The sequence below is a fragment of the Hemitrygon akajei genome, chromosome 8 (genome assembly GCF_048418815.1).
Source record: "Hemitrygon akajei chromosome 8, sHemAka1.3, whole genome shotgun sequence".
Lineage (NCBI taxonomy): Eukaryota > Metazoa > Chordata > Chondrichthyes > Myliobatiformes > Dasyatidae > Hemitrygon > Hemitrygon akajei.
In genome coordinates this window covers 12,385,586-12,413,558 of record NC_133131.1, presented here as the reverse complement: position 1 = coordinate 12,413,558, position 27,973 = coordinate 12,385,586, and the positions used below count along the sequence as shown (strand labels likewise).

Genomic DNA, 27,973 nt, shown 5'->3' with positions numbered 1-27,973 from the left:
TGACAGACAAAATTTAGCTTTTTAATACTTAAAAAAGGAACAAAAATAAATTCACATTTGAAGTACAGTAAGGTTGCATTTGCAAGTGTTCAAATCTTTGGCAGTTGACAGTTTTTCCTGCTGTGGACTGGAGCAAAGACCAAACAAAACTTTGTGCCCATTTTCTCAATACCACAAATTGACCTGAAAAAATGACCAATCTGTAATAATAGATTGAACCATCAACAGCAAAGGAACATAAAATAATCACTGTACACAGCTATATATAAAAATGGTACAAGTTTACAGAGTATGTACAGTTTAAAAGTCTGTACAAGCTGTCCATGCACTTTCTTGCTTTACAAGGCAGCAAAAATCACCTGCTTTAATACACTTGAATCATAAAAGCAACTTGTTCTTAAGCCTTTGAAGTTAAGCAGCTCAAATGGATCAGACTATGCGATATGTCAAGTAGTTAACTATCTGTGATGGGATAGGCAGTTTCTCAACGGTCCTGGTAGCCATCACTCTTCGTAGAGCCATGCGGCAGAGATGCTGAAGACTGGAGACTTGTTTCGGGGTAGTCCAGAAGTGAACACTTCCATCTCGTGATCTTGGAGGAGGAATGAGAAAGCCAATAGTTTATTAATACAAGATCTTAAGCTACAGTGCTGCACACACTATTTTTGGTAAGATTCTGACACATAAGGTAGGGATTGAAAGCAATAAGACATTTTAATCTATGCAACTGGAATAATGTAACAAAGAACTGGTACAAGTTAAGCCTTTACTTGCCTCAAAGCTTACACTTCTCTGCAACAGTTCCAGATATAATGTAAAGAACAAAATATTCTTTCACTGACACACTTGTGAAAAGATGCACTTACAACACAAATCCAGTTTAATGCAGGAAACATCAGTATCAAGTATTCCTATATGGCTGGCAGAACAACATGCAGATGTGCAGAGCAAACTGCAGCCGCAGTTGAAGTATATTAATGCTATAAGGCACATTAGAAAGCTACTTAACATCAAGGTAAAAGTCACAGCTTCAAGGTTTTCTGATAAAAAATAATTTCACTGGATTAAAGATACTTACCCTGTAGCAAGGACATGGCCATCTGGAGAAAAGCCACAGGATATCCCATTATATAAAGGAGCAACCTCTACTGGACAATCAGAATTAATGCTCCAAAACCTTAACATTCTGAAAAACAAACACCATTACTGGTAGATACCGAACAGATATTACTCATCTTACTCAGTATCTCGTCTCAACTGTGCAACTACATTAAAAACCATAAGACATAGAAGCAGAATTAGGCCATTCAGCCCACAATCTGCTCTAGTATTCAATCAAGATTTACTTACCTCAACCCCATTCTCGTGCCTTCTCCCCATAACCTTTCACACCCTTATTAATAAAGAACCTACCAACCTCTGCTTTAAATATATCCAGTGACATCCTCCACAGCCATCCAGGGCAATAACTTTCACAGATTCACCACCCTCTGGCTAAAAAAATTCCTTATCTTTGTTCTAAAGCAGGGGTCTGCAACCTTTTTGCCTCTGTGGGCCAGATCGCATATTAATGAGCGGACGGTAGGCCAGTTAAATGCCATAAAAAAACTTGAAATATGGGAATAATCCATTTAAATACATCTAGTTATGTATTGCCTCAAACTAATGAATAATACATGCTAGAAAATCATTTGTGCAGTAGGTTGCCTACCCCTGCTCTAAAGGGACATCCCTCTATTCTGGGGCTGTGCCCTCTGGACCTAGCCTCTCCCACTATCGGAAACATCCTCTCCACATCCACTCCATCTAGGCCTTTAACTATTTGATAGGTTTTAAGCGATCCTCCTTCATTCTTCTAAACTCCAGTGAGTATAGGCCCAAAGCCACTACACATTTCTCCCGTGTTAACCCTTTCATCCCTGGGATCGTTCTTATGAACTTCCTATAGATCGTCTCCAACGTAAGCACATCTCTCCTTAGATAAGGGGCCTAAAATTGCTCACAATACTCCAAGTGTGGTAGGACTAATGCCCTATAAAGCCTCAACATTATGATCTTTTTTATCTTCTAGTCCTCTCAAAATGAATGTTAACATTGCATTTGCCTTCCTTACAACTGATTCAATCTGCAAGTTAGCCTTTAGGGAATCCTGTATATGGACTCCCAGGTCTCTTTGCACAACTCTTTTCTGCACTTTCTCTCCATTTAGAAAATAGACTGTCTTTATTCCTTCTAATGAAGTGCATGACCATAAACACTTGCCTATCAACCACTTCTTTGCCCATTCTCCCAATCTAAGACGTTCTGCAGACTCCTGCTCCCTCAACATTACCTGCCTCTCTACCCATCTCCATATCCTTCCCAAACTTAGCCACAAAGCCATCAGCTCTGTCATCCAAAATCACTGACATATAATGTGAAAATAAGTGGTCCCCACACTGACCCCTGCAGCCAATCAGAAACCCCCTTTATTCTCTTTGCCGCCTGCCTGTCAGCCAATTTTCTATCTTTCTAGCATCTTTCCTGTAACACCTTTGTCTTTAACAGCTTCATGTGTGCTACCTTGTCAAAGTAAACAACATCCATTGACTCTCCTTGTCTATTGCGTCTGTTATTTCAAAACATTTATGATATTTATTGCCAGAATCACTTACTTGTCATCAGCAATGCTAGCAATGTGCATACCATCATGGCAAAAGGCAACTGAGTTCACCCAATGATCATTTGCTCCACCAGCAAATATTGGAGTAGGAGGTGGAAACAAGTGCCTGTTACACAAACAGAAATGCAATTATCAATACTTGTACATAAATAGAAAAGGCCGAGATTAACTTAAATTGAAAAAAAAAACTCCACCATATGAAAGTATAAAAAAAGCTGACCAAGAATTTCAAACTTGTGGATTGAACTCTCAAAATCTGAGCAAACAGATTAAATCATTTATCCAAGGATACCAATTTTAATAACAGAACTTTGAGAAGCAAGTGCAGTGGTGAGATATAACATGTATCTTATTCATTCATTGGACATGGAAATTCAATTTTGAAAAGCTAACCAGTCCATAGGTTGTTTAGAATGGTATTTATGATTTTTGTCCATTATAGAGATAATTTAGGTTTAACATCACCAGTATGTCATCAAATTTGTTGTCTTCGCAGCAACAGTACAATGCAATACATAATAATAGAGGAAAGAAGTGAAATACAGTAAATATATAATAGTTAAATTAAATAAGCAGTGCAAAAATAGAAGTAAAATAGTGAGGTAGTGTTCATGGATTCAAAATTCATCCAGAAAGTAAGCTATTCCTGAATCACATCTAATTCTCCCAACTCTCAATAAAACTGCTCAATTATACCACACAAAAGGAGTCTGCACACAATTATAACATCTACTACTGTCCCATTTACCAGCGTCAGGCCCATAGCCTCTATGCCTGGAAATTCAAGTACTCATCTACATGCTTCTTAAAGGTCAACAGAGTATTGACATCACCAGCTCTTTAAGGACTTAAGATCATTAACTCCTTCAGATTCCCTCCAATGCCTTGCAATCCTCCCTCTAAACCTATGCCATTAAGACAAACAAAGATTTATCACCTACTGTGGCGACCCAATTACTAGCACACTCGAACTGGCTGACAATTAGCCAGAGCGCAGGCACAAAGGAAGATAGCCTCAAGGGGTTTCAGTACGTGCCTCCGAGGTATCGGGTGGGGGAGACAGGCTTTAAAGCAAGACTGTAAATTTGAAATAAACTTATTCTTTGGCTGCAGTTTATCGACTCCGTGTCGTTATTTCAGCGCTGCGTGTAGCACACCGCTACAATTGGTGACCCCGACGGTCCAAATGTTTTTGGACCGGAGATGGCAGACGCTGCATTTGTTAATGCGGTTTCCTTGAAGCTGCCAAGCTTCTGGACGCTACAACCTCACCTATGGTTTCAGCAAGCAGAAGCCCAATTCCATGTTCGGCAAATAACCTCAGAGGACACCCGTTACTACTACGTGGTGAGCTCCCTCGACCAGGACACAGCAGCCCAGGTCGCAGAGTTCGTACAGTCTCCCCCGGCAGACGGCAAGTACACGGCATTCAAAGCCCTGCTCATAGGGACTTTCGGGCTCTCCCGCCGCGAGCGAGCTGCCCGTTTACTGCACCTGGATGGCTTGGGAGACAGGCCCCCATTAGCTTTAATGAATGAGATGTTGTCTCTGGCCCTCCCTCTCGGACACACACCCTGCCTCATGTTTGAGCAGGCATTCCTGGAGCAGCTGCCCGAGGACATACGCCTGCTGCTGTCCGACGCGGATTTCAGCGACCTCCGGAAGGTGGCAACCCGGGCGGACGTGCTGTGGAACGCCAAGAAGGTGAGTGGGGCATCCATCGCACAGATCACCCGGCCACGCTCCCAGCAGCAAACCAGTCCAGGCCCAGCCGCAGAGGCCGGGATGTGGAGCCCAACGAGCAATGGTGTTTCTACCACCAGCGGTGGGGCGCAGAAGCCCGCCATTGTCGTCCGCCCTGCCAGTTCCCGGGAAACACCAGGGCCAGCCGTCGCTGATGGCTACGACGGCTGGCCATCGGGATAGCCTCCTGTATGTCTGGGACAAGCAGTCGGGACGCCGGTTTTTGGTCGACACCGGTGCCGAGATCAGCGTCTTACCTCCGACGAGTTACGACACCCGCAGCAGGGCGCTGGGTCCCCCCCTGCGGGCCGCGAACAGCAGCACTATACGGACTTATGGCACCCGTCCGGTGCAGCTATGGTTCGACTCCAGCCAGTTTACGTGGGACTTCACACTGGCCGACGTAGCCCAACCGCTTCTGGGTGCAGATTTCTTGTGGGCTCACAGCCTACTGGTCGACCTGCCCAGGAAAAGACTGGTTCACGCTGAGACCTTTCAGGTTCTCCCTGGGTGCAGCCTAGTTGCCAGCCCCTCACCTCGGCTCCATCACGCTGTCCGACAACGACTTCACCAGGGTCCTGGCGGATTTCCCATCGGTTCTGGCACTGCAGTTCGCGGCAGCCATGCCCCGACACGGCGTACAGCACCACATCCTGACCCAGGGACCACCCCTCCATGCCCGCGCTCGGCGGCTTCCCCCGGACAAGCTCCGACTGGCGAAAGAGGAGTTCAAGAGGATGGAGGAATTGGGGATCATTCGGCGGTCCGACAGCCCATGGGCCTCTCCCCTGCACATGGTGCCCAAAGCGACAGGGGTCTGGAGACCGTGCGGCGACTACCGCAGGCTGAACGAGGCTACAACACCGGACCGCTACCCTGTGCCGCACATTCAGGACTTCGCAGCAAACCTGCACGGCGCATGGATCTTCTCCAAGGTAGACCTCATCCGCGGATACCATCAAATCTAGATGCATCTGGACGACGTCCCCAAAACGGCTCTCATCACCCCGTTCGGTCTTTTTGAGTTCCTCCGCATGCCGTTCGGCCTGAAGAATGTCGCACAGACGTTCCAGCAGTTGATGGACGCGGTGGGACGCGACCTGGACTTCACATTCATCTATTTGGACGACATCCTCATAGCCAGCAGCAGTCGTCAGGAGCATCTGTCCCACCTCCGACAACTCTATGCCCGGCTGAGTGACTACGGTCTAACGATCAACCTGGCCAAATGCCAGTTCGGGCTCGACACCATTGACTTCCTGGGCCACAGGATTACCACAGACGGGGCAACCCCTCTGCCCGCTAAGGTAGATGCAGTCCGCCATTTCCCCCGACCCACCACGATCAAAGGCCTCCAGGAATTCATAGGTATGGTCAATTTCTACGACCGCTTCCTCCCTTCAGCTGCCCGTCCGGTCTGGGCAAGGACATTACCTGGGACGAGGTGTCCGCCGCCGCTTTCATTCAAACGAAGGATGCCTTGGCAAACGCCACGATGCTAGTGCACCCCAGAATGGACGTCCCTACCGCCCTCACAGTGGACACATCTAATATGGCAGTCGGTGAGGTACTGGAGCAGCTCATCGCGGGCCGCTGGCAACCCCTGGCGTTTTTCAGCAAACACCTGCGGCCACCCGAGCTCAAATACAGTGCTTTCAACCGGGAGCTGTTGGCGCTATACCTGGCAATCCGGCATTTCAGGTACTTCTTAGAAGGTAGGCCCTTCACCGCGTTCACGGACCACAAACCGCTTACCTTTACATTCACAAAGGTGTCCGATCCCTGGTCGTCCCGCCAGCAGCGCCATCTGTCCTACATCTCTGAATACACGACGGACGTCCGGCACGTCTCGGGTAAGGACAATGTCGTGGTGGATGCGCTCTCTCGCCCTAACATTCACGCCCTTTCCCAAGGGGTAGACTTTGAGGCACTGGCTGAGGCACAGCTGGCAGATGAGGAGATCCCGTGTTACAGGACCGCAGTCTCCGGTTTGCAGCTCCAGGACCTCCCCGTAGGCCCAGGTGAGAGGACCCTACTCTGTGACGTCGCTACCGGCCAGCCCCGTCCCGTCGTCCCGGCACCTTGGCGACGACGTGTTTTCGACTCCATTCATAACTTGGCCCACCCCTCCATCCGCACTACCGTCCGGATGGTCTCCAGCAGGTTCGTTTGGCACGGACTCCGCAAGCAGGTCCGTGACTGGGCCAGAACGTGCATGCACTGCCAGACGGCCAAGGTGCAGCGACACACCAAGGCCCCGCTGCAGCAGTTCCACCCCACCCACCGGCGTTTCGACCACATTCATATGGATATCGTGGGCCCCCTGCCAGTGTCGCGCGGGGCGCGGCACCTCCTCACTATCGTGGACCGGTTCACAAGATGGCCAGAGGCGGTCCCACTCACCGACACCACCTCTGAATCTTGCGCCCGGGCACCGATTGCCACCTGGGTGTCCCGCTTTGGTGTACCGGCCCACATTACCTCCGACAGAGGCGCCCAGTTCACCTCCAGCCTGTGGTCAGCGATGGCCAGCCTGTTGGGGACTCAGCTGCACCACACCACTGCCTACCACCCACAGTCGAACAAACTGGTGGAGCATTTCCACCATCACCTGAAGTCGGCTCTCATGGCACGCCTGCGAGGAGCTAACTGGGCGGACGAGCTTCCCTGGGTCCTACTCGGCATCCGCACGGCGCCCAAAGACAATCTGCACGCTTCGTTGGCCGAGTTGGTGTACGGCGCACCCCTGGTCATTCCCGGGGAGTTCATACCAGCCCCAAGGGGGTGAGAGGAAGAACCCGCAGCAGTCCTGGGCAGACTACGCAAGAGGCTCGGTGCCCTGGCCCCCATACCCACTTCGCAGCATGGGCAGCACCCGACCTGCGTACCCAAAGACCTGCAGAACTGTAAGTTTGTGTTTGTATGACGGGGCGGGCATCAGCCCTACGAGGGGCCGTTTACGGTGATCAGAAACGACAGGTCCACGTTCGTGCTGGACGTTGGGGGGGAGAGAGGTGGTTTTCACGGTGGACCGACTCAAACCGGCCCATGTGGACTTGGCGCAACCGGTCGGGTTTCCGGCACAGCGGCGCAGAGTCCGACCTCCCAAACAGGGCCCGGCCCAGACTGTGGACATTGGGGGGGGTGTACCGCTAGTTCTGGGGGGGGGGGGGGGGGGGGTTATGTGGCGACCCAATTACTAGCACACTCGAACCGGCTGACAATTAGCCAGAGCGCAGGCACAAAGGAAGATAGCCTCAAGGGGTTTCAGTACGTGCCTCTCGAGGTATCGGGTGGGGGAGACAGGCTTTAAAGCAAGACTGTGAATTTGAAATAAACTTATTCTTTGGCTGCAGTTTATCGACTCCATGTTGTTATTTCAGCGCTGCGTGTAGCACACCGCTACACTACCCCATTTATCACTCTCAATTTTATATACCTCCATTGTTGTTCCTTTTCACACCTTGTGGCGCATCCGGCTGCATTTTTTGCCATTTCCGCAGTATTTGTCTTTTTTTCACAAGGCCGAGTTGCTAGTTCAACGCTCAACCCAGCATGGATGGAAAGCACACAAGGAACCTGCCAGATTCGCACCCAGGACTATTTGCCTCAAAGTCCAGCGCTGATACCACTAGCTGGCCAATATCTGTGTTAGGGCTCTATTACCATTAGTCTCTTCTACTCCAGGGAAAACAAACCTAGCCAACCTCTTCATTATGTCTGAAAAGAGGATCCAAACAAACACCAAACTAAGATGAATCAATGTGCTGGGAGAGGATGAAAAAAGAAATTTGAAAAAAAAGTCCTATTGCACTAAATTAGGAAAAACTGCTGATTCACACTGACCGAAGCTAAAACAATTTACTTACCCCAGCTCCAACAAAATTCTGCCTATGTGTGGATCCCAAACAATAACTCGTGTGTCATGAGAGGCTGTAGCCAATAATGCTCCATCAGGAGAGAATTCACATGATACGACATCATTCAGATGACCTTCAAGTTTACGAATCATGGTGTATTTTTCCATGTTCCACAGAAAAACCTGCAATGAGAGAGTCATGCTTTACAGCCCCAGTTTGTGGTTATTCTTCCCAGCACACACAAGTCCACTATTTTATAACTTAGGCCGATTTAGCACAAATTCTGATAAAGCTGTTGAATTATACTTAAAATTGTTCAGTTTAACAAGAAATTTATAGATATTTGAAAACATGCTAGCTATAGTTAATTTATAAATAATACATCCAATATTTACTTTCTAAACATCCTCAGAGGACGCTAATACTTTAAACTTTACAACTTTAAACATTTTAATTACATTTCCCAGTTGAAATTTAACTCTTCAGCAACATTAAATATATGTAGAAAAATACTGTACAGGTAACTTAAGCATAACATTTTGTTACTCCAACGGAACCTCCATTCAGAGTTAAAGTTCACGTGTGTTTACAAAACGTTTTCATTCGGAGCGAGAGCCTATGAAACAGCAGATACTGCAAGAGAAAAGAACATTTTTGACGGCCTAAAGGAACAATCCTTCGGCAAACAGCAAAAAACTGAGGCAACAACATTACATTTATGGTTACATTATTAATGTCATGATAAATTAACCAGATGATTCAACTAGAGACAAAGTATACTGAATGCTAGATATTACAACGTTTGTTCCAATCTATTATTGTATGTAAATTCTGAGGGTGTAATATTCCCCCAAATTTGTTCTTCCCTCCCCTGGACCTGTTGAGCTCTGCAACTCTCCAGTAGGTACTTAGGACAGGTGACCTGCCCCCAGGCCTCTCCCTTTTCAACTTGTGATCAATTACAACTTGGATGCCACTTATCATTCAACATGGAACTATTTCATCTATCTGTGGCACTTTCACAGTCAGACAGAAGTCACAGCATTAGAAGTACTAAAGCAGTGCCTTCATCTGAAAAATATGGTTGCACAGTTACAGCAATAGTATACAGCATAGACAGCCTTCAGAATAGATCACATACAGCAATTCTCAATTATCAAGGTCAATTAACTTAAAAAACAAAATTTAAGATATATGTGGCTTCAGTGGACAAGCTTACAAAAATCTCCACGTGGCAAATTTAGTACTCTACATTATTAAATCATTTGGCCTGTTAAAAATAAATCTGCTGGATGGTCTTAAATTTAAAACTTACAATTAAACATGTAATGTCTGAAGTTAGATATAATATTATTACGATTAAGTACTAGTCAGTTTTAATTTTAAAAAGTGTTAGTATTGTACTGATTCCAAATTCACTAATATAAATTAGTAAGTTGATTTCAAGTCCAGAAATTGCAAACTGTTTTTTTTTTAAACAGTTAAATCTTAACTTTGTACCCCCTCCCACCTCTCCTGAAAACTAACTTTGCATGGAGGGATTAGCCATCCACAGTTGTGGATAGCAACTGCAAAATTATTATTAAATCTGTTAACGCACACAAGTGACGCTATTATTTATTGGCCAACCCTGAAGCTGGAGGGAATTATGGCAGAAAATAATTAGGTTTCTGGCTCAACTGCACGTACTTGCCCTTGATGTATAGATCGTGACTGAAAGGGAGGCTAAAATGACACAGGAAATTGGGACTAGCTGGGTGGGCAGTGGTCAGCATGGAGTATTCAGCCAAAGAGCGCTGTCTGTGGTGTACTGCTATGACTCTAATTAGTAAGAAGTATGGAGAAATTAATGGGGTGAAAGCTAAATCCATAGGAAATTATGAACTGCATACCGAGGTTTAAAAACAAAAAAGTGGCTATGGAGATGACGGGTTTTGAAATGCCACATACTGGAGAGTGGCAAAAAGTAACCCCACTACTAAAAATAAGAAAGAAAACTATAAATCCAGGAAATACAAACTAGTAAACCTGATATTACAAGGTACATGAATCCAGTGACAAGGGCACTTAAAGATACAGCAGGACTGGCCAATAACAACTTCACTTATGTGGGAAATTAAGCTTGACAATTTGACAACTTGAGATTTGAGATTAAATCAGTAAATATAGAATAGGGACATGAATGTGTGGCATACTAGATTATCCAAACAGATTATCAAACAGAATCAAAACACATGGGATTGGTGGCAACAAATGTATGTAGATCAAGAACTGATTCATCGTTAGAAACTAGGAGGAATAAGACTAGTAATTCTGAGTGTTAGTGGTTAGGCACCACAGGGATCAATGCTAGGACTCTAGCTGTTTGCAATCTCGATCAGGGTTCTGGACAAGTGGATCAAGTGCAATATATTCACTGATGATATAAAACTACTAGGTGTCAGAAAAAGTTGGAAGATATAGAGAGGCTTCAAGGCGATATAGAGATTTTCAATCAACAGGCAAGAATGTGGAAAAATGCAATGCCGTTCAATCAGTTATAAAATGTAAAACAAAAAGTTGAGCATGTTATGAATGGTTAGACTGAAAGACAATTGGCTTTGTACACAAATCAGTGAGTAATCTATGAAAACAAGCAAGTATGATTACAAGATTTAAGGATTCTTACTGGAAGTTACACACTTTCCTGATGAGGCTGTATCTAAAATACTAAACATGGAATGTGCGCTCTTTGCACAGAGTAGGGCAGTTGTAGGGGAACTGCAGCAAAGGCTTAGAGCAATGATAGCATGAGGAAAGGGTTGGTTGATGTGAAGAAATTGAGCAGACAGAATCCATCTTCACTGATTCAGTGACAGGATTGATCCAAATGAAACATACAAAATTATTTTGGGACTCAGAGTAGATGTAGACTGGTGCTCTTTCCCAAAACTCAAAATGTCTACACAGGGGTCATCTCAAAGTAGGGGACCTCCCATTCAGGATCGTTGACAAGAGCTTCCCTCCACCACATCCCACTGGAGCGTAGTGAGCCTTTGAAATTCTGTAACGAAGTGGGCATATTTAATACTCGGACTAATGATTATCATTAGGATGGAGACATACATGAGGAGGTGGTGGTATTCATCATCTTACTGAAAAGTAAAACAAACACTAATGGCCCACTCTGCTTCAATTTCTTGTTCTTGAAGAGCTAACTTAGTGCATCAAGGATTGAACCCAACATTACTTATGGCATCCGGTTCAGCTACTCTTTGAGTAAACTCACATTATCCTTGAGGTCTACAGACTTTAGGAGAATGGTGGTACTACAGAAATCAGCTCATGATTGATATTAACCAATTCCCAAATACAGTATAAAGATGGTCACTGTCTATTTCGTCATTCCTTGAAAATACAAGTAAAGACATAAAAAGAGTCTACCATACTGCACAACATGGAATTGATAGCAGGCAGCTCAGTGGTGCAGCAGGTTGGTGCTCCATTGAGTTTACAACATAGGTTCACGCTTGTGATCCTCCATGTAGAATTCCACATCTTACACCTGGTGGTCTGGGGAAGGACCAAGCTGAAGCCAAGTACTTCCCATTGAGGAAGAGGGAGAAAAAAGCCAATAAGTAAGTTATCCTGGACTGCTCACACACACCTTCTGGTAACATTGTCAGAGGCCAGGGAGCAGGTCGCCTGCCCACCCTCTGCCAGGAATGGTACATGCTGTGGGAGATCTAAAGAGGAAAAAAATACTTGGTAAAATGGAGGGAAAAGGTTAAATTTTTTTATTCAAACGTTTAGCAGCTTGTTGCTATCCATAATTATCAAGACAGATTAAAAACTGGGTAATTCACAGTTAAAAAAAAAAACACAATCCAAGGCTCATAATAATAAAAGTAACTGAAGAAGTTCTACAAAATCTTTTCAAATTTACAATACAAGCTAAGGTATGCTCATCACTTTGTTTGACAACATACAATATTTAAAACTTTCAACTGGTAGAGAAACTATGGCTTTCAAGTGCAGAAGCCAAGTACTCCAGCCTGATAGTTTTAAAATACTAGTCACTAAGTCACAAAATCGCTATCTGCCAAACAAGGGCATGGATACACAGCCTAACCCTGAATAATTACTGACCAGAATAGCAAGTCTTCCAGCTACGTAATGGGTGGTCCACATCTGAAGAAACTAGAATTTTAGTGGACGGAGGAGTATCAGTGGATGTTTCTTAGACGGACTTCAAACAAATACTTGATAAATTCCCTCAGTTTAATTAAAGGCAAAATATCAATCAGATGATAAAATTAGCTAAGCAACATGAGACAAGGAGGGGAATAACTGGGAAATGCTCAAATTCACAAGACCAATTACCACCTGGACAAATCTGTATGGGGACTGCAACTGTCACACTTTAAACCAGTGCTTTAGAAGATGGGACAATACCACATGCAGTTTTCTATTGATATGAAAAGAGACAGAACTGTAAGCAATGCAAACAAAAGTCAAAGGATAAAAGAAACAGGGCAAAATAAATAAAACTGTGGCAAACAGACTGCAATGCAAGCGATCGTGGTTATCTTTCTAAACTGAAAAGCCAAAAGCAATGGGGTTGGTTCTAAAGAAGCATCACAGACAGGTACAGAACAACATCAAGAAGACCCAGTGTTGATCTTGGTATCTTGAGGACTGGAAAGCAAGGTACTGCAAGTTATAATGCAAATTCTGGTCAGGCCACATCTGGTACATTAGGCATCATGTGTAAGGAAGGATATTTGCTTATAGTGATACCTGGATACCAAGTTTAACTTCCAAAGAGACCGCACAAACTTGAGTTGCATTCCCTGAAGTTTAAATAAAGATTAAAAATCAGTAAATTTGAAATAAATGGGGAGGAAAAGTTGGAGAGAACACCCCTACCCTCAGGCCAGAAATTTCACGTTTTAAGGTTTTAAGTTTAAAATGGTTCTGCATGCAGTGGTAGAAATATGACTCAACTTCACTATTAGGTTATCAAGACCTATCAAACATGGAGTTAAAACACAAGAGTCTAACAAAAATTAGTTCTATAATACCAGCATCATTTGTGACCAATTTTAAGCAAAAGCACAATGATAAAGGCAATTCAAAAACCCATTAACTACTCGGGTTCTACAGTAGCACGGTTGTTCTTGATTTTACTTTGTTATTATGCTATGTTTTAATAAAAGAGCAACTCAAGGACTTTACAACAAAGGGGGAAAGCATTCAAATCTAAAGAGCAAGATTTAGTTTTAGTAATCATTTTATTGTGCTTGGGCAAAAATACCACCCTACAGTTTTAATCACCCACTGCCCAGGTAGCTGCTAATGGTTACAGGGATAAGTCACTCCAGAATCAGTCATGCATCAAGTGGAGTCTTAGCCTTTCTATTTAGTGGAATAATTGATTTAATTGCAGTGTAATTACTATTTAGTAATTCCTTATGCAAACTCAATTATCATCGTATCATTATTAAAAGATCCCGGAGCAGACATTTATCGTGGAAATACATAAAATAGGCAGTAAAAATCTAAGGGGGTACTTTGAAATTGCTCAGAAGAAATTACTAGAAATGCACATAACCAGAGCACCGAATAAGGTTTATTGCACTTTCCTGTGCTAGGGTCAATAAAGTAACTCAATAATTGTAGGTTTTAACTGCTGCCATTTGCTTCCTTCTGCATAAGCTTATTATTTTGATTAACTGAAGATCCAAGATCTCACACTTATAAGTCTTATTTTATACAGATTTGCTTACTGAATTTCAGAAAAGATTTTTCAACCTTGTGTTATTAGTCATAGTAGAATTAAACACACAACACTGAAGGAGAATGAGAGATCAAGTACAATGAAGGAAGGATACCAAAAATTGCAAATGCATTATTTATAGATATAGATATGATTGAGCAGTGAATACATGCTGCTTTTGTGAATGTTGTAGTGAGAAATAAAAACAAATTAAATAAAACTAAAGTGGTGTCTGAGCAGGATTAGAGGAGGAAAATGCATTAAAACTCTGAGCAGCTTTTGTGTCCAGTTGTTCAGCTGTGCCCAACATAAAGGCTTGAAACCAACTGGAACGAGGTTTTCTTTTGGCTGGCAATATCACAAGTCAAACAAACAAATGAGGAAAACGTCTTATCAGACCTCTTTTTGCCTTGGGATGTCCAAAGGAGATAATCTCTATAGAGGCCATCAGATTATTGACATCATCTTAGAATTTTACTATTTTAAACAAGCAATCCAATTCAGCATTTAATTCCAATTACGACATCTAAAGTGTCCATGAAACCCTAATCATTACCCACAGGGATGAGGCTAGAGAAAAATCACCCAGATATATAATCTTACAAAAACTTAACCACCCACTTCTCCTGTTTATGCTTGTAACTATGAAGTGCCATGAAAAGGATGTGTCCGTCCCCTTAACCAAAAATAGATTAAAGAGAAATAAAAATTCAAGTTTGTTGTTGTCTACTGGGTTTGTTTAGGAGGGTGGGTAACATAGAAGGACAAAGCAAAGAAATTTTCAACCAATTTTGGGGTACAGTGCAATTTACTGGTAATTGAAAAAGTTAAATTATTCCTCACTTTCCAGTTAACATAGTGGCAAAGTCATGCTTACAGTTACTGTATCCAAACATCAAGTAATTCTGATGAAATTAGTTCAATAGGAGTACTTTATATATGTAAAAAAAACATAGATTAAGTCATATCCAAGAGTCAAACATTTTCCTGCACATATGCTCTCTAGTACAGTGCTGAAAACATTATGGGAAAAAACATATAGAAACTTTCAATTGTGGCCATGTGCTGATATACATCAAAGGACTGTATGTCATTATTTTAGGCCAGCCTAATTTTTGGAACATTTCTCATGTGGCAATGTTATGGTGTACAATGTGCTTCTGTATCATCATAGCATCTAGCTCTAACAAGATGCTAACATCTTGTTAACATTCATTCAATGTACAATAGAAAATAATACATGCAATATCATGATCACTAATTAATAAAACTATTATTTGAAATGAGAGAAGAGGAACTTCTACACATACCGCTTTTCCAGCTCCAACAGAGCAGAGAATGTTTGAATCTGGGGAGAAGGCACAGCTGTACACCCAGTTGTTATGGCCCCTCAGTACGGTTACCATATTGCCTGTAAAGATTTAATGAGAGTCAAGTCTAATTCAGGATAAATGCAGATATATTTCCCTCCTCCCCCAATTTAGCACAAAGCTCTCCTCACATCTTCAGCTTTGAAAGTGTACAAAATTGTCTACATACCATTTGCTTTCCTAACACCCAATTACACTACATTAATTTGCTGCTGTAGGTCACCCATGAACCAGCAACCTTTGTAATGTTGGAAGAAAGTACAGCACTTAAAAGGAAACCCAGAGGAAGAAACCCTACACAGATAGTACCAGGTCGGGATAGTACGGGAGCACGAGGGTTAGCACAACGCTTTAGCGCACAAGCTTTAAGATTAGGGTTCAATCCCTGCCACTGTAAGGAGATAATACATTCTCCCCAGTACCACACAGGTTTCCTCCCACATTCTAAAGGCGTACAATTTAGGATTAGTAAATTGTGAACATGCTCCGTTGGCACTAGGAGTTGTACTGACACTTGCAGGCTGCCCAGCACAATCCTCGCTGAAATGATTTAATGCAAAACGTTACATTTGTGTTTCAATGTGCATGTGTTAAATGAAGCTAATCTCTTTAAAACAACCAGGATTAAGTCTGGGTTGCAATGGCTTTGAACCTACAACAGGACTAAGCACCATACCACTGGGAAATGGTGGCACCTCTGATGGCAGTGCAATTGACTCATTTGATTGATTGATTATTTGCATCTCCGGAACTAGATACCAGAGAAAGGACTTGTTAGTTGTAGCACACCACAGAAACACTGCTTCCCAAACCTTCGGGTAGTCAACAATCAGTTCCTAAGGTGCTTAGTTCAGGTCTCCCAAATACTCCTTCAAGTAAGAAATGCACACTGACATGATGTATTTGCAGTGGTCCCATGAGCATTCAACTGTCACAGTTTACATACTGAAACCTGCATTTTTGCAACACAGACTGGAAATGGTGCAAGTCAATATAACACTAGGTGCATACCCAATGTTAGACAAACATCACAGCTCAATGTGAGAAGGGCTCAATCCAAATTCCTGATGGACTTTATTTTAATCAGGAACGTAGTGGGCTTCTACACAACCTACACAGAAGAGCACTAAACAATAAGAATTCCAGGCAAGGTATCCATTTCCATCACAATTCCTTATAAAGGAATTTAAAATTAATTCATTGAACTGAAGCAATAACATTAAACTCCTTATTTCCGGTTCTTCACAGCTAGAGCAAAGCTTCAAGTTTACCTCACTTTATTATTTTAGCAGACTCCTTTAACACCTTGTAAACTTAATATCTCAAGTCTATAAACCCAAACCTCAATTCTGACCACAAGTCTAAAATATATCTATTATAGTACCAAACTCAAGAGAATTCTTACAAAATCCCAAACGATGAGCACTCAGAACTGAATACAGAACTTCCATTTTCAACCAGCGCTATACCACTGATTCATTTTGCACATTAGTTTCTTTGATGAGAGAGCCAATACGCTTTGTCATTTTCATTATTCCAACTGTTATGAATAAGGCAGTTATTGTTGAAAATTACAGCCGGACATAATTCCATGGAATACATGTCACAGAAAAGAGTTTTTGGTTATTTCAAAATAAGGACATACCATCATCATTAAGGTCCCAGACCCTCAGAGTTTTATCTCGTGATGCAGAAACAAGGATAAGGCTGCCATCAGGTGCGAAGGTCAAATCACGAACAATTTCATTATGGTCCATCAAATTAAGAAGGAATTTACCTGGAATAAAGCAGATACCCAACAATTGACACTTGGTGCAAAGTCATGTTAAGATGAGTACATTTTAAATATTTAGCAATTATTCTGCAAAAAAAGGCACATGGTAGCAGAGGCAAGATTTCATTAGTGTAGATGATCAGGATTGAATGAAAATGATCATTTCCATGAGCAACCGAAAAAAGCAACAGCATGCATTTTAATAAAACAGACTGTTTGGGTAGGAGAGGGGAGAAAACAGGAGAAGGGGGCAGAATGTGGGAAATAGGAACTTCATCCAAAAAGAACACAAATTTTTTCTTACTAAAATAGCACCCTCACCCTTCATGTTAGGATTTTCTTCAATTCCACCTGTCAATTAGCGACAAGTGTTAAGGATCAGACACAATTTTAACATATCAAAATTACTTTTGTTCCAAGGAATATGGTCAACAAAAATGAAAAGAAGAACACTTGCTTGATGGCTAAACTAGCAGTTCCTTCTCAGTACACAAACAATACAAAATTGATTGTATGGCAAGAAAAAGGAACTACCTTTATCTGTAAAAAAAAACGTTTCAAATCAATGACTAGTCATCAGATTTGAAGTGCCAACTTGACAAAATTGCCAATAGTAAAAATATAAATTTATAGATCTGTAGAATACCTGTGTACACATCCCAAATTTTGATACGCCCATTGCTCAAGCCAGTTGCCAACAACAGCTGGTCTCGGCCAAACTTGAATCGGTGCCATTCAATGTTCACGAAGCGACTACGTTTCTCAGGTACAGAGGAACCAAAAGCAAGAGACCACACAATATCTCCGCAGTCTATTGTATGCTCTTCTGGTGTATTCTTCTGAGCATCAGAATTTTGTTTTCTGGGGCTCTTATTCACGGTATTATTATACTCATCAAAACACAATCTTTTGGGAAGAAATAAAGTACAGGGTTAGTAAAACAAAAAGAACCAGACAACATAGAAGTCAATGTAAACCAAATTAAGGTTAATTGCAATACATTTCATCCTGGAAAACACAAACAGGAATCAGAACCACAGTATGTACAGTGTTAAATGACCAAACCACATTTTTTTAAATTAAAGGGAGCAGTGAGGGTTAAATATTGCAAAAACAACCATCTTAAAATGTTAATCATTTTCTAGTCATACGAACCAAATTGCCCTCAATCACATGATTTAGAAAACAACTTTCCAATAACAGTCCATTTTCTGCTTATGATTTCAAGCAAGCAACTTTAGCTAACCCAATCTTCCCTCATACCACAATAAGCTGACACAATATATTCAATGTGAGTAGATTGCTTGCTGTGCATTGTAAGTGCTAATCCCACTGGGTGCAAAATAGTGTCATTGGAAGGCCAGTATCTATTATCAAAGGCAAATTACCCACAAGATAATCGTAGAGAGCCAGCTTCCTTAAATCCTGCAGTCTGTGGGAAACATTCCCACAGCACTGCCAGAATTTCAGGATGTTTTACAAAAATATCTATTACACTTCACCGTTGCTGTACTGCCAAGCTGGAATTGGAATGATTTGCTGCTGTAGGTGGTACACAATACAGACAATGTGAGTTCACGGATGCCTCTGATCTAACATGCTGCTTTTTCTCACTGTCTTGTTCTGTTCTTAAATAGTAGTAGACTGCAACTCATGCGATTTGAGTGCAAAGTATTCCTTCACACTTCTCAAAAGATGATAAGATTGGGGGCAAGGAAGAGATTTGCTGCAAAACACCCTTTTTGTGATTTACTCTTATCCACAGCTGGTCCATTCAAGTATCTCAATAATGATGACCAAGATGGCAGACAGTCAGGGATTTGATCAGGGCTTTTGTCATCACAATTCAGGAGGATAAATCCTTGCAGGAGATGTTACTGCTTGCACACATTATCATATGTTAATTGCCACATCAGCCATAAATGAAAATTACCCAGCCATTCCCACATCCTGGTATGCACCACTATACTGTTTAAACGGCCACAATTAGATGTTATAATTGGCAGCACCATCCTTTATGTAGCTGCACCAGGTAGTCTGAATGTTGAAGTTCCGCACCAAATAGACATCCAGCCCATGGAGTTACTTCCAAGTAGAATCCAATCCCTCAACTGACGCTAGTAGATATTCAGACCCATATTTACCCAAAAAACATTGACTTCAAATATCTAGAAAAATCTAACAAATTCTATTCCTAAATAACAATTTTGCTAATTGGAACTATTCTCCCAGTTCATTGTGTACAGAAAAAATGTAACAAAGTAGATTTTGCATGATCTGAATATGATATTTAAAAACATACTCTTTATTAACTGTTTGGCACAATAGGCTTTCAAAATGGTCTAGCAAGCCCGTTTCATCGTTCACAGTGCTGTGGCTTTAAAGCTATGACAAAGCAGACCACAGAAGTCTGGTAGATTCACTTCGAAAATGACATTTTGTGATCATAACTATTCAAGGTCTTGGTAGTGATTCCAGCTATTTTGTGCAAGTCTTAAATTCCCCAACTACAGTTACAGATTAACATTTCTGAGTCATTTGATCACACCAATAGCACTATAAAAATCAGTGCTACTACGTTTAATCTCACTAACTTTCCTTTTATTTCTCTCCAGAATATTGTCAAGGTCTTTGTTGTCTCAGCCACTACATTTGCAAGCGGCACAAGACAATATACTACAAGCAGACACTTTGAAAGAAGATCCAATCTATTATAATTGCTCAAGCACAAACTTTGTTCATTATTCAGAGCAAGACAAAGCCAACTTGTGTAATGTAGCAGCTGTCAATAAATGGCCATCTTCACACAAGTGACACATGGGTTGTGAGCCCAGACTATTGAACTGTGGCACAGAAAAAGTTGGCATGGGTTCAGTCCTGTACTCACTTAATCACTGACCAACTGCATCTGATTGCAAATCACAGCAATTAAAATCTAAATCACTTTGTTTTCATCCATAATTCTCCATTCTCAGGTCATAAAACAAAGCAGATCTCACAGAAATTACTCGAAACAGGTACACATTCTGCAATTAGGGCTGGGCAATTGCACAGTGGATTTTCACAGCTTGACAGAGATTTCTTCTTGTGGATTACATTTCTCTTCAAAATCCATGTTGTGAAATAATACTCACTTATTTTGGCACAGAGACCAAGGGACTAGTTTCACTATACGATGACCTTGAGACCAAGCAAAGTATGAGCCATCAGGTGCAAAGGCAACGGTCCAGGTTTCACAGCCAGATTTCTGTTCAAATGGAGCACTGGGTGCCCAAAGATCAGCAATTAGCCGGGCTTGTGCTGCAGAGGGGAAAAAATTACAAATGATTAAAAACAAGGAAGGCAAAACTTCAGAAAATATAAATTTCTTAAACAATTTAACAACTAGAAGCCATGAGCTGGAAAGGATTAAATCGGTAATAATGGGTGATGTAACATCAGGACTGACTCCTTCAGCAAGTCTAGCTTCCTGTCAAACTACAATTTATCTGACTTACTGCAAAATCAAGGGAAATTAACTGAAAATGTTACACAGGACAAGTTACATTTACTACAACCTCAATTTAAATTCAAAATAAAGATCCCCAGAACATGCCAGATGGTTTTGACACTCCAAGCAAATAATCATTAACAAGTCACCTCAAAGATCAGCTCAAAGAAAAAAATTTAAGCAGAGTTTAGACACTGTTCTAATACTTCCGTCACACTCAAAGTTATGCAACTCAAGTAGCAAGAAAGCACGTTAAACATTACTACAGCAGTTAAACTTTAGCCTTTGCACTATGAGGAATTGAGGATATATTTAAAAAAAACATTGTGAACCTATGTAACCTCCGGCTAAAAGAATAATTGGGACTGAATAGGAATTTTTGAACTGAAGTAAACTCTTTCTTCAGCAATTTCCAAGACAGGCTCATTACCAGTTCTCCTTGGTTTGCAGAGAGACATTGAGAGTTGATAACACTGTACTTTGTACTCTCATTTGAGTAGGAGGAGGAGGACTCACCGATAAGGACAGGAATGAACATCCATCTGTAATTTAAGTCAGGGCCTAGCAAAGGGAATAACTGATAAGGACTGGACAGCACATCCAGCTGTCATTAAGCCTTAATCTAGCAGACTCTCTTATCCGTAACTAAGTTTCGCACCAACAGACTTGGCAGGCGTACCAGTTCAAATGACATCTTGCAGCAGTAATGTATGGGGCTTACCATGTATAAATATACGGCTGTAACCGGAGAGAGTGGGCCCACTTGTCAGATGGTGGCAGTACTTACATACCTTTCCTTTAACAACTGCAGGAGGGTGTGCAATAAATTAACGTAACTATAAGAAGCTGGTCTCCCAAGTTTTATTCGGATTCAACTTGAACAACTACCTACTGCCATCCTCACCACCCAAGCCTATTAAGATGCCTGAAGGAGTAAACAACAAAACTGCAGATGCTGGCAATCCAAACTAAAAACAGAAAATATTGGGAAAACCTCAAGATCAGGCAGAGAGAAAAAGGATCCAATGGAGTCCCAAACTTCAAATAACAATAACAACTTATTTATAAGCACTTTCCATACAAATGATATAGTTCAAAGTGCTTTAAAATAGGATAACGTTCAAACATTAAAATAAAAGGCAAAATGTTAATTAAAGCAAGGTTAAATAAATAGGTCAAATGGCAACTCTATCTTTGCATGGATGCCCCGTGATCTGCTAAGCATGTCCAAAATGTTATTTTATACTGTACACTGCAAATGGTAACATTTGAACACTGTTTCGAGGTCAAAATGACACCAAGTAACTAATAGCTCATTTTGCAGATTTTCAGATTAGAAGGGAATTTTTAGGGTTGCATTTTGCAGTTCCTATACAAATAACCAGATGCATTTAGAGCAATTAATCATCCCCAAAAGTCTTTGTGGTAGCACAATGAAACTACAAGAATTTCCTTCTTGTGGGCTTAATTTTGGGAATGAGAACATTTTCAAATTATTTATGCAGCACAGTAGCAGAGTGGTTAGCAAAATGCTTTACAGCACGGGCGACCTGGGTCCAATTCCCATTGCTGTCTTTATGGATTTTGTACGTTCTCCCGGTGACCACATGGGTTTCCTCCGGGTGCTCTGGCTACCTCTCACAGTCCAAAGACGTACCAGTTGGGAGGTTAATTGGTCCCATAATTAGGCTAGGATTAAATCGGGGGTTGCTGAGCAGCATGCTCGAAAGGCCAGAAGGGCCTATTCCGCACTGGATCTCAATATATTTTACTACACAGAAGGTTAGACAATATAGAGCTTCAAAATGGCGCAATCAACATTGTACAGTTACATAAAACAAATCAGCTGAAGCCTTTATAATTAAATTTGAACTGTTTAGTTAAACAATGTCTTGTCCTCTTCAGAGGTTGCATTAAAATCACATGGAAGCATATTGTTACAATTCAATTAAAAAAAAATGAAACCACAGTACAACCATTCCCTATTGAATACAGTAAGAGAAAATTTAGATAAATAGACATGAACAGAGCATTTGAACTCTAATAACAACAACGAAAGGGTAATAAGTCACAGCCAAATGATAAACAACACAAACATGTGCTGGGCAATCTCACAATTCAATTTTGTAAAAGTTATTCCCACAACATTACTAGGCTGAGATGGGATAGGATGAAAATGGATTCCACTAGTAAAATATCAACTAAGCAAACTTTGTTATGTTCCAGGAATATTTTGCCCCTCAGTTTAAATGCAGAGTCTTACAGAATGTCACAAATAAACACTTTGACCAACTCTGACATAAAATTACAGATCTTTATAACGTCCGTGTGCAAGATGCATCTGAGGAGATATGCTATTAAAAAGAACTACAATTCCAGTTAGCAAGTAAAAGCACAATGCAAAGGACACACACACACACACACACACCACCCCCCCACACACCACCACCACCCCAGTGGCTCCATTTACATCATGACACACCTGAAGCCTTCACCAAAATGGTGGCCTGGTGCTGCTTTCTCTAAGAAGCCATTTTGTTTACTCTGCAATGGTTCGATTTGCACAGATACACAATTTGTTTTATCATGTTATGGAATGATTTCAAATATTACTCTGTACAAAATAAAAACAAATCTGAATGCAAGGATCTTATAATTATAGAGCAGATTTTTAAAAATTTAATAAAATGAAGTTCTATACTTCAGATTCAAGGCATGTTTTTCTAATTTGATGGAAGATTGAAGGGATTAGTGCAGCAACCAAATGTTTTCATTACCCAAGGTGGCCTGGGCTAGCATGAAGAGATTATAGTTTTGATTTCTGCTATTGATACACATAATGTAGCCTCCAGAGAGCATGATAGTGGGAAACTTTAAGAGGCTTGGATAGAGCTCCAAGATAAACATAAGCTGCACTTTAATGCACCCTGGAATTAACAAAAGTCAGGATGCAATTTTAAGTCAAGTCAAGTCACCTTTTATTGTCATTTCGACCATAACTGCTGGTACAGTACACAGTAAAAATGAGACAACGTTTTTTAGGACCATGGTGCTACATGAAACAGTACAAAAACTACACTGAACTACATAAAACACAACAAAACTACACTAGACTACAGACCTACCCAGGACTGCATAAAGTGCACAAAACAGTGCAGGCATTACAATAAATAATAAACAAGACAATAGGCACAGTAGAGGGCAGTAAGTTGGTGTCAGTCCAGGCTCTGGGTAGTGAGGAGTCTGATGGCACGGGGGAAGAAACTGTTACATAGTCTGGTCGTGAGAGCCCGAATGCTTCGGTGCCTTTTCCCAGATGGCAGGAGGAAGAGGAGTTTGTATGAGGGGTGTGTGGGGTCCTTCATAATGCTGTTTGTTTTTGCGGATGCAGCGTGGAGTGTAACTGTGCAAATCCAGAAATTTTCCCAATGATTTAAAGTTGAAGAGATAATTGAAACTATCAAAATCAACTCAACACATAACACTATCATCTCTTCTTCCTCCCCTCTCACCAAACAAGTAAACATGAAGATTTACTGATCAATTCATGATTTACCTTCCACATTCTCCATGCCTTTTACATGCTGGAAGAGAATTAGACATGCTCCTTAAATAACAATTTGCAGAGCAAAAGGGAAGAAGGATAATGGAACTATTGAGGTGCAGAAAAGACAAGCTAAATATTCACCTTCAATTCAATCTCCAAATATTTAGCAATAAAAAAAAACAGATCCTAATGACATGGTGTCATGACAACCTTTTCCTCAATCTTTTTTTTTTATAAACACGCAAAATTTTGCAGATGCCGGGAATCCAAAGCAATGCACACAAAATGCTGGAAGAACTCAGCAGGCCAGACAGCATCTATGGAAATGAATAAGCAGTTGATGTTTCGGGCCGAGACCCTTCTTCTAGACTGGAAATTAAGGGAAAAGATGCTAGAATAAAAAGGTGGGGAGGGGAAGAGGGATAGTGAGAAGGTGATTGGTGAAACACAAAAATACAACTGCAGATGCTGTGGATCAAAGAATACATACATAACGCTGGAAGAACTCAGCAGGTCAGGCAGCATCCATGAAAAAAGAGTAGCCAACGTTTCGGGCCGAGACCCTTCATCAGGTGATTGGTGAACCCAGGTGGGCATGAAAGATAAAGAGCTGGAGAGGAAGTAATCTATTTCAGCCCGAAATGTCGACTGTTTAGTCACCCACTGATGCTGTCTGATCTGCTGAGTTCCTCCAGCACTTTGTGTATGCAGCTCTGGATTTCCAGCATCTGCAGAATTTGTGCTTATGATTATTATTGACTGTTTTTAAATCATAATAGGAAAACATTCAATAGTGTTAAAACAGCACTCAAGTCTAGTGGCAGTGCAGCTAGATAGGAAGGTGCAAGGTCACAACACGCTACTTTGTGACGTCAATAGTCCATCTTACGCACTTGGCAAAAATTAACAGTATAAAAACAGCAAGTTTAAACAGTACAACAAGATGGACTCTGGACCTCTCTACTTTGTTGTGACATTCCACATCACCGCCCTCTCTGTACATTAACACTTTATTTGGCACTCTCATTGTTTCCCTTGTTACCAATACACCATTGTAATGTATTAACCTGTATTGACAAGGCGGAAGACAAGTTTTTCCACAGTACCGCAGTACGTGACAATAATTCCAAAGAGTAACCAATTAGAATTGAAATAATAATAATTTCAATTTTAATTGGCTACTCTTTGGAATTTGAATCAAAGACCAACCAAGAACAAGGACACAAGCAACAAGACTTACCAGACATACACACATTTAGGATTTATTTTGTGCCAATAAGACCAAAAACATTGATTTTCTTTCCATTCTGAAGGAATACAAATTTTGGTTTATTCCCCCTTCACCATTCCCACGGGATAATCCTCACTCACTTGAAGCAGCCTAAATGGCAAAAATCCAGAACCTGGGGAAACCCCTACAACAGTGGCATATATTTAGATCACCAAGATAAAGCTTGCATACAAGTAGAAAGATCATGCTTGAACTGTATGCCTCAAAGCTTAAAACCCATCCTCTAAGAATAATCACTCAAGACAGCAGAGGACACCCAGTACTTCAATCTTGGCTCACAAGGACAAGAATCATCAAGAAACATCGAGTCTTCCAACTATACCAAATGCAAACATTAGCTGCAATATCGAAGTTGCCAAAAGAATTCTGATGTAATTCTACATTTTTCACAAGGGCAAAATGCCCCAAAGTGCTACATAAAAAAAAGCTTTTAAAAAAAGTGAAGACAACATTATAAAGCACGATCCTCAGGAGTTGATTTCCACATTACTGTATCACAGAAAATTGTATTGGTGATCAAGGGTGACATATTTCCAAGAGAGCAAGAAGGACACCAATTCCTAATGGAAGATATTAGACTGCTGAAGAGAGAAAGGTTTGAGTAATTTAGCTGCAAGGAAACAAGATCTAGAACTTGATCCTAATTTCAGGAGAGAAAGACACGAAGAAACAATTAACATACTTCAGCCCAAATTTGTATATCTTGATCTGAAATATGAGATGTCCAATTCTGCTGAGTTCTTCCAGCAGCTCATTTTTTCTCCAAATACCGGCATCTGCAGTCTTTTGCGTCAAATAATCTGTGTACATAAGCTATATTATGTACTTATATTTTTTAATTTTAATTTTTTTTATCTTATTGTGTTTTTTGTGCTGTATCACATCTGGACTAAGAGTCATTTCCTTCTCCTTTATACTTGTGTTTTGGAAATTTCATTAAACAATCTTGAATCTGATATTGTCTCTCTGAACTAGGAGAGCAATCACCAAGCTGTAATCACACAGCCTACTCATCAGTTTCATGTTCAGACAGACAAAATCTATCACCATGACAATGCAATAGCTTAATTTTGGAGTAACTTATGAGACATTGGGATGAGAAAACAAACAATACTTTAAAAAAATCAAGTCCGAGGGACTTAAGAGAATAGAAACGAAGCAACTGAAAATGAAGGAATGGAGCTGGGTGTATAGCATTTAAGGATTTCTAACTTCCCTTCAATGCGAGCGAGCTCGTTGGATCGAAATCCAGATTTGATAGCAATGTAATTCTAATTACAACAAATAGCAATACAACTCTACAGAGGAACAACAATTTTTGTTTTGAAAACTCCAAAATAGCACATCCCTACAAGTCACAAAAGCCAGTAGTACACGCTTTCAAAAGTTGTTACAATTACAAAGGAAGTAATGTTGGGTACAGAGCATATTACGTTTAATTGATTCAAAGCAGACAAAAGAAATCACCCGAGGCCACAATGCAATCACAATAAATGCACTACTGTACTTTAAACCTCACTTTTTTTTTGAGATTCAATGCTAGATTTAAAATTGATTAGTGAAGAGTCTTTAAAATACCAAAATGAGCATGCATAACTTCTCAGTATTCAGCAGTGGCAAACTAAATGCAATTGGAGTAAAATTGATCTGTCCTAACCTTTATTTGGTTACAATACTGCACGCACACACACACACACACACACAATGAAACAGACAAATTAAGAAATGACGTGCTGAAATCAAATTGCTGATCAACCTCTCCAATATAAAAGTCGTTGCGGAAAAGAAATCATTCAGGAGGAGAAATATCTGCAGTAACGCGGCTGCAGCCCCTGCAAGGGGCACTGAGACAACCCGTCAGCCCAGCCACCTCCCCCGCCGACTGGCGGAGACCGACCCCCCAGGACCCGGCTCCGTCCGCTCACACCTCCACCCCGCCGACCCCGGCCCCACGACCGAGCCCCTCACCCTCCTCACCCTCACCTATTTCATTCTCGTTGACAGATCCTGGGAAGCTGGCCATCTAAGGACTCGCGATCCGAGTTCCAGAAAGCGCGGCGAGGGGGGGACGGGGGGACGAACGAGCGGACACGAAGGAGGAAAAGAGCCGGCGAGCAGTAGCCGAAAGCGGGCGCTAATCGCTCGGGGCCTCCTACCTCACCGACAGACTGGAAAGAGGGGGCACTTTATTCACCACAACAATGACTCGCCGCCGGACAACCAGCACCGACTAACGTGGACGCCGTGAATACGCTGCGCGATGTTGACAAGCTCTAAAATGGCCACCAACGGAGGGGCGTGTCCCTCTACGTCATCACGCACAGCCTCTGCCTTGCCCCCTCGCGTCCGCACCTGCGGGCGTGCACGTACCCATTCCTCCCCGGGTGTGCAGTACGTGCCCGCTGCGCTAGTTGGTTCATAGAGGCCAAACGGGGTCCTGTTCACTTCTGTCTCTGTCCTTGCACGCATTCCTTTCCC

General features: G+C 41.6%; 1 protein-coding gene across 2 annotated transcripts; it reads right to left on the bottom strand.

The window, feature by feature from the left end:
- wsb1 (WD repeat and SOCS box containing 1) lies at positions 1 to 27,766 on the bottom strand. Of its 2 annotated transcripts, none has more exons than XM_073053262.1 (9): positions 27,479 to 27,766; positions 20,302 to 20,467; positions 17,814 to 18,073; positions 17,039 to 17,170; positions 15,334 to 15,434; positions 8,275 to 8,447; positions 2,655 to 2,768; positions 1,079 to 1,186; positions 1 to 592 (listed from the first exon to the last, which is right to left on the bottom strand). In XM_073053262.1, exons 1-9 carry the CDS (start codon positions 27,516 to 27,518, stop codon positions 430 to 432), a joined length of 1,257 nt encoding a protein of 418 aa, XP_072909363.1. In that variant the 5' UTR covers positions 27,519 to 27,766; the 3' UTR covers positions 1 to 429. The 2 variants fall into 2 exon arrangements, with proteins under 2 accessions (XP_072909363.1, XP_072909364.1); XM_073053263.1 differs by lacking the exon at positions 27,479 to 27,766 and adding an exon at positions 24,214 to 24,244.
- Positions 27,767 to 27,973: the final 207 nt, after the last annotated feature.

Bases quoted from the DNA above. Each gene is read 5' to 3' on its own strand.
- wsb1 (XM_073053262.1), bottom strand. From the start codon at position 27,518: ATGGCCAGCTTCCCAGGATCTGTCAACGAGAATGAAATAG. The intron at 17,171-17,813 runs GTATTCTACAGA...GCTTTATTCCAG, and splicing joins AATTTGGGATGTGTACACAG to GTAAATTCCTTCTTAATTTG. The intron at 1,187-2,654 runs GTAAGTGATTCT...TTTGTTTTTCAG, and splicing joins GCTAGCATTGCTGATGACAA to AATGTTAAGGTTTTGGAGCA.